Source organism: Salmo trutta, chromosome 34 (genome assembly GCF_901001165.1).
Source record: "Salmo trutta chromosome 34, fSalTru1.1, whole genome shotgun sequence".
NCBI classification, from domain to species: Eukaryota; Metazoa; Chordata; class Actinopteri; order Salmoniformes; family Salmonidae; genus Salmo; species Salmo trutta.
This window is the reverse complement of record NC_042990.1, coordinates 24,705,964-24,713,033: the sequence shown is the minus strand read 5'-3', so window position 1 is coordinate 24,713,033 and position 7,070 is coordinate 24,705,964. Positions and strand designations below refer to the sequence as shown.

Here is a 7,070-nt window from a genome sequence, read left to right as displayed (position 1 = left end):
ACAGTGGGGGGGAAAGTATTTGATCCCCTGCTGATTTTGTACGTTTGCCCACTGATAAAGAAATGATCAGTCTATAATTTTAATGGTAGGTTTATTTGAACAGTGAGAGACAGAATAACAACAAAAATATCCAGAAAAATGCATGTCAAAAATGTTATAAATTGATTTGCATTTTAATGAGGGAAATAAGTATTTGACCCCCTCTCAATCAGAAAGATTTCTGGCTCCCAGGTGTCTTTTATACAGGTAACGAGCTGAGATTAGGAGCACACTCTTAAAGGGAGTGCTCCTAACCGCAACTTGTTACCTGTAAAAAAGACACCTGTCCACAGAAGCAATCAATCAATCAGATTCCAAACTCTCCACCATGGCCAAGACCAAAGAGCTCTCCAAGGATGTCAGGGACAAGATTGTAGACCTACACAAGGCTGGAATGGGCTACAAGACCATCGCCAAGCAGCTTGGTGAGAAGGTGACAACATTTGTTGCGATTATTTGCAAATGGAAGAAACACAAAAGAACTGTCAATATCCCTCGGCCTGGGGCTCCATGCAAGATCTCACCTCGTGGGGTTGCAATGATCATGAGAACGGTGAGGAATCAGCCCAGAACTACACGGGAGGATCTTGTCAATGATCTCAAGGCAGCTGGGACCATGGTCACCAAGAAAACAATTGGTAACACACTACGCCGTGAAGGACTGAAATCCTGCAGCGACCGCAAGGTCCCCCTGCTCAAGAATACACATACATGCCCGTCTAAAGTTTGCCAATGAACATCTGAATGATTCAGAGGACAACTGGTGAAAGTGTTGTGGTCAGATGAGACCAAAATGGAGCTCTTTGGCATCAACTCAACTCGCCGTGTTTGGAGGAGGAGGAATGCTGCCTATGACCCCAAGAACATCATCTCCACCGTCAAACATGGAGGTGGAAACATTATGCTTTGGGGGTGTTTTTCTGCTAAGGGGACAGGACAACTTCACAGCATCATTTGACGGGGCCATGTACTGTCAAATCTTGGGTGAGAACCTCCTTCCCTCAGCCAGGGCCTTGAAAATGGGTCGTGGATGGGTATTCCAGCATGACAATGACCCAAAACACACGGCCAAGGCAACAAAGGAGTGGCTCAAGAAGAAGCACATTAAGGTCCTGGAGTGGCCTAGCCAGTCTCCAGACCTTAATCCCATAGAAAATCTGTGGAGGGAGCTGAAGGTTCGAGTTGCCAAACGTCAGCCTCGAAACCTTAATGACTTGGAGAAGATCTGCAAAGAGGAGTGGGACAAAATCCCTCCTGAGATGTGTGCAAACCTGGTGGCCAACTACAAGAAACGTTTGACCTCTGTGATTGCCAACAAGGGTTTTGCCACCAAGTACTAAGTCATGTTTTGCAGAGGGGTCAAATACTTATTTCCCTCATTAAAATGCAAATCATTTTATAATGTTTTTGACATGTGTTTTTCTGGATTTTTTTGTTGTTATTCTGTCTCTCACTGTTCAAATAAACCTACCATTAAAATTATAGACTGATAATTTCTTTGTCAGTGGGCAAACGTACAAAATCAGCAGGGGATTAAATACTTTTTTCCCCCCACTGTATATATACTGCTCAAAAAAATAAAGGGAACACTTAAACAACACGTCCTAGATCTGAATGAAAGAAATAATCTTATTAAATACTTTTTTCTTTACATAGTTGAATGTGCTGACAACAAAATCACACAAAAATAATCAATGGAAATCCAATTTATCAACCCATGGAGGTCTGGATTTGGAGTCACACTCAAAATTAAAGTAGGAAACCACACTACAGGCTGATCCAACTTTGATGTAATGTCCTTAAAACAAGTGAAAATGAGGATCAGTAGTGTGTGTGGCCTCCACGTGCCTGTATGACCTCCCTACAACGCCTGGGCATGCTCCTGATGAGGTGGCGGATGGTCTCCTGAGGGATTTCCTCCCGGACCTGGACTAAAGCATCCGCCAACTACGAGACAGTCTGTGGTGCAACGTGGCGTTGGTGGATGGAGCGAGACATGATGTCCCAGAGGTGCTCAATTGGATTCAGGTCTGGGGAACGGGCGGGCCAGTCCATAGCATCAATGCCTTCCTCTTGCAGGAACTGCTGACACACTCCAGCCACATGAGGTCTAGCATTGTCTTGCATTAGGAGGAACCCAGGGCCAACCGCACCAGCATATGGTCTCACAAGGGGTCTGAGGATCTCATCTCGGTACCTAATGGCAGTCAGGCTACCTCTGGCGAGCACATGGAGGGCTGTGCGGCCCCCCAAAGAAATGCCACCCCACACCATGACTGACCGACCGCCAAACCGGTCATGCTGGAGGATGTTGCAGGCAGCAGAACGTTCTCCACGGCGTCTCCAGACTCTGTCACGTCTGTCACGTGCTCAGTGTGAACCTGCTTTCATCTGTGAAGAGCACAGGGTGCCAGTGGCGAATTTGCCAATCTTGGTGTTCTCTGGCAAATGCCAAACGTCCTGCACGGTGTTGGGCTGTAAGCATAACCCCCACCTGTGGACGTCGGGCCCTCATACCACCCTCATGGAGTCTGTTTCTGACCGTTTGAGCAGACACATGCACATTTGTGGCCTGCTGGAGGTCATTTTGCAGGGCTCTGGCAGTGCTTCTCCTGCTCCTCCTTGCACAAAGGCGGAGGTAGCGGTCCTGCTGCTGGGTTGTTACCCTCCTACGTCCTCCTCCACGTCTCCTGATGTACTGGCCTGTCTCCTGGTAGCGCCTCCATGCTCTGGACACTACGCTGACAGACACAGCAAACCTTCTTGCCACAGCTCGCATTGATGTGCTATCCTGGATGAGCTGCACTACCTGAGCCACTTGTGTGGATTGTAGACTCCGTCTCATGCTACCACTAGAGTGAAAGCACCGCCAGCATTCAAAAGTGACCAAAACATCAGCCAGGAAGCATAAGAACTGAGAAGTGGTCTGTGGCCCCCACCTGCAGAACCACTCCTTTATTGGGGGTGTCTTGCTAATTGCCTATAATTTCCACCTGTTGTCTATTCCATTTGCACAACAGCATGTGAAATTTATTGTCAATCAGTGTTGCTTCCTAAGTGGACAGTTTGATTTCACAGAAGTGTGATTAACTTGGAGTTACATTGTGTTGTTTAAGTGTTCCCTTTATTTTTTTGAGCAATGTATATATATATATATATATATATTTTTTTTTAAGTGAATCACATTTTTATTTGGCGTACCCCTATACCCCAGTTTGGGAATAGCTGCTTTAGATGATACAGAAACGGTACAGAGAACAAAGAGGTTGGAGAACATTTATTTACTTTATTTTCTCTCTTTCGCTCTCGCTCTCTCTCTCACACTTACACACACACACACACACACACACACACACACACACACACACACACACACACACACACACACACACACACACACACACACACACACACCCTAGTCCTGGTCGTACACCCTGCCGTAGAGACATGCGGTCACCAGTCCGACAGACATCCCTGAGTGTTCCATGGTCACTCGACCATCGGTGGTCTTCTCGATCCGGTCGGGTTTATCTACAACCATGCCGCTACCTAGCAACGACGGGTAAACGTAACGCGTTCCGAACTTCCCCTCCAACCGGAAGTCCACTCTAGACTCTGCCTCCTCCACTCCCTTTCCACAGGAGCTGACCTCTGACCCCGAGCACCGGACCAACGCACACACCTGGAGGGTGAAGGGTTAATCATTAATTATTGATACCATGAGACGACTACGAGAAAAATCTGTCAATGTGCCCTTGAGCAAGGCACTAATTGCTAATTGCATCTGTAAGTAGCTCTGGATAAGAGCATCTGCTAAATGACTAAAACTGAAAGGAACTTGTAGACTGGTAGACTTAAATAAAAAATGTAAAACATTGCAAGTATGCACAAGGCAGGATCCCTACTAGTTCCAAATGTAAGCTGTAATCAGTGTTGGGGTCAATTCCCTTTCAATTCCAGTCAATTCAGATAGTAAACCAAATTCTGAATTTTCCTCATTAAGAAGCATTGAAGAAAATTGGAATTTGAATTTCAGTGTACTTCCTAAATTGACTGAAATTTAAATGGAATTGACCCTAACCCTGGTTGTACTGCATGCGTGTAATGTAAATGTTTCTCCCTACCTGCAAGGCGAAGTGTCCGTCAGCCGTGTGATTGCCAGCGAATGCCCCTAGAGCATAGAGCTCCGTATTGCCACCCTGTGGGGACCGTCGGTACTGCAGGTGGCAGCAGAGAGGACCGTCACACACAGTCAGCTGGCCCTCTGAACCATGCAGCAGGACGAAGGAGAACGGGTCACACATCATAGAGGAGATGAAGTGAGAGGGGGATGGGGATGGGGAAGGATTGGGAGAGCGGGTAGGAAGAGAAGCAGAGAGAGGTTCACCGTCACCTTCTCCTCCTGTCTCCCCCTGCCCCTTTGCCTCACCCTCTTCTCCTATCTGCTCCTTTTCCTCGCCCTTTCCTCCTTTCTCCTCCTGCCTCTTTGCCTGCTTCTGTGTTGCCAGCCAGTCACTGTCCAGTACAGGTATCCTCAACACCAGCAGCTTCCCCTCCTCTGGCCCCCCAGGGTGATGGAAGGCGTGGTGATAGATGGAAGTACTAGGGGTGAAGATGCCGCTGCCCGTCATAGCCTTGCTGTCATGCCTGAGGTTAGCCGCCAGCAGAGTGACGTTAGCTCCCAGACTGACCGCTCTCTGGATCTGAACCGCTGTTAGTAGAGGAAGCAGATTCATCCAGGCTGTGGGGAAGATCATCTGTCTTATGCCCTGAGAGAGATGAAGATAAACATTAAGACTTTTGATCAATTCATATGCATCCATAATGAAACATTGTGCGACTTTGTGTACCTTCTCCAGTAGTCTGACAGTAGGGTCATGAAACAGGATGTCAAAGCAGGTGAACACTCCAAACCGTCCGGCGAACGGCGTGTCAAAGGTCACCACCTCTAGTCTGGGCGGGGTATCGAATTCCTTCTCGAAGTACAGGTTTTGTTTGTGGTAGCGAGCCGCCAGGGAACCATCAGACCTGCAGTGAATGGGAAAACCAAATGTATTTTCATCTATATAACCCAAATCCTTGTAAAAGTAATACAATTATTCATTTAAAAAATATATTTTTTAAGACCTATAGAGAATGGTTGATGGTTGAGAATGGTTGAAAGCTCTTCTTAACAATAAAGCAAAAACATGATTCCAAGTCACTTCTGTATAACTCTAAAAAGATTTAGGAAATCAATACAAATGCAATATCATGTAATTCCCCCTATTCCAAGAGAAGTTTGGAGTACCTGAAGCTCTCCCTGTACAATGCATTATTTTCTCACAGGATCAAGAAACGTGTTTAAAACAGAAACAACCCATTTACCACCAACCTGAAGACTACATCAGTGTTGAACTGCCAGCGCCCATCGGGGGGGCAGGGGGTTTGAGAGGGGTCAAGGTGGGGATGAGAGGTCAGAGGGCAGGGCTGGAGGTCAGGCATGTTGGCCACCAGGTATAGTTGGTGACGTCGAGCCATGCAGCTCAAACTCTGGAGGACCTGACAGAGAACAGGGCAGAACACACATTAACAGACATTTGATGACATTAGACATGGATCCACAGTGGTAAGTAAAGGTGTGTGTACACGTGCGTGCGTATACCTCAGTGTGATTGTGTCTGTCAGGCTGTGTACAGGGGTTCCAGTCCTCAGTCAGTGGGTCAGGGATGGTCTCAAGGTAACCAGAGATGGACAGACGACTGAAGTTGAACCCATGGATACCGTCCTCTGGAAATACAATGATCTGAGCCCCCTGGAAGAGAGAGTCAGAGAGAGTGTCTATGTTTGCTTTGGCAATGTACAACACTTTCCATGCCAATAAAGCCTTTTGAATTAGAAAGAAAGAAAGAGAGAGAGAGAGAGAGAGACAGAGAGAGAGAGACAGAGAGAGAGAGAGAGACAGAGAGAGAGAGAGAGAGACAGAGAGAGACAGAGAGAGAGAGAGACAGAGACAGAGAGAGAGAGACAGAGAGAGACAGAGAGAGACAGAGAGAGAGAGAGAGAGAGAGAGACAGAGAGAGAGAGACAGAGAGAGAAAGAGAGAGAGAGAGAGAGAGAGAGAGAGAGAGAGAGAGAGAGACAGAGAGACAGAGAGACAGAGAGAGAGAGAGACAGAGAGAGACAGAGAGAGAGAGACAGAGAGAGAGAGAGAGACAGAGAGAGACAGAGAGAGAGAGAGAGAGAGAGAGAGAGAGAGAGAGAGACAGAGACAGAGAGATGTGGAGGTTGTTTCTCTATGCGTGTTCTGATGGAACAGTAACAGGTGATAGAAAGGGGTAAATGGAGCTGTAAAGCTATTAACTCAAGAACTTCAGATTGATGTTTATCCTCCTTGCCAAAGGCAAGTTTTATCCAGTCCTCAAGAGCTTATCTGCAGGGTGTGCGGGCTTTGTTCCAGCCCTGCATTAACAAATCTAGTTATATTAGCTGAAAGAGAAGACCATCTCCCGGTCCCTCCCACAGGTGTACCTACCTGTTCTGCTGCCCGCGCGGCCTGCTCCTCATAGACCTTCAGGTTCCTCATCATGTGCTCGAGCGCCGCGGCCCGGGACAGAGGCACGTGCGGCTCTGGGTTCAAAATCACCCGGTGCTCGTAGACTGCTGCCACGTAAGATGGACCGGGAGTCCCCTCTGTCCTGTCCCCAGCCCGGGTTAACGTTACCGGGGACAGATAGAGAACAGCAACCACCACTGTCAGGACATGGAGGGACATGGCGGAATGACCAGTGCCCAGGAACTTCTGACTTATTATAGAGGACCGATGAGTTCAACGAGTTCAATGGTCACTGTCCAAATTCTCAACATTTGTACCTGGAGGCTGGTCATCTCTCCTCATCCTTAGGGTTACAGCAGTTCACAACACACTCTCCATTCGCTAACAGTTTTACATACACACACACAGAGAATACCACATGCACATTCACTCACACACAAACTCAAGGTCACAGCTGGCACAACACACACACAGGCTAATGGCTACACACCCACGC

The 7,070-nt window shown here is 47.5% G+C and overlaps 1 protein-coding gene across 1 annotated transcript; it reads right to left on the bottom strand.

Annotated features, from left to right (window-relative positions):
* Nucleotides 1-3,410: 3,410 nt before the first annotated feature.
* LOC115173883 (biotinidase) lies at nt 3,411-6,814 on the bottom strand. The gene is made up of 6 exons (XM_029732369.1): nt 6,554-6,814; nt 5,684-5,833; nt 5,414-5,580; nt 4,890-5,067; nt 4,164-4,808; nt 3,411-3,721 (listed from the first exon to the last, which is right to left on the bottom strand). Exons 1-6 carry the CDS (start codon nt 6,791-6,793, stop codon nt 3,455-3,457), a joined length of 1,647 nt encoding a protein of 548 aa, XP_029588229.1. The 5' UTR covers nt 6,794-6,814; the 3' UTR covers nt 3,411-3,454.
* Between the last annotated feature and the right edge of the window lie 256 nt (nt 6,815-7,070).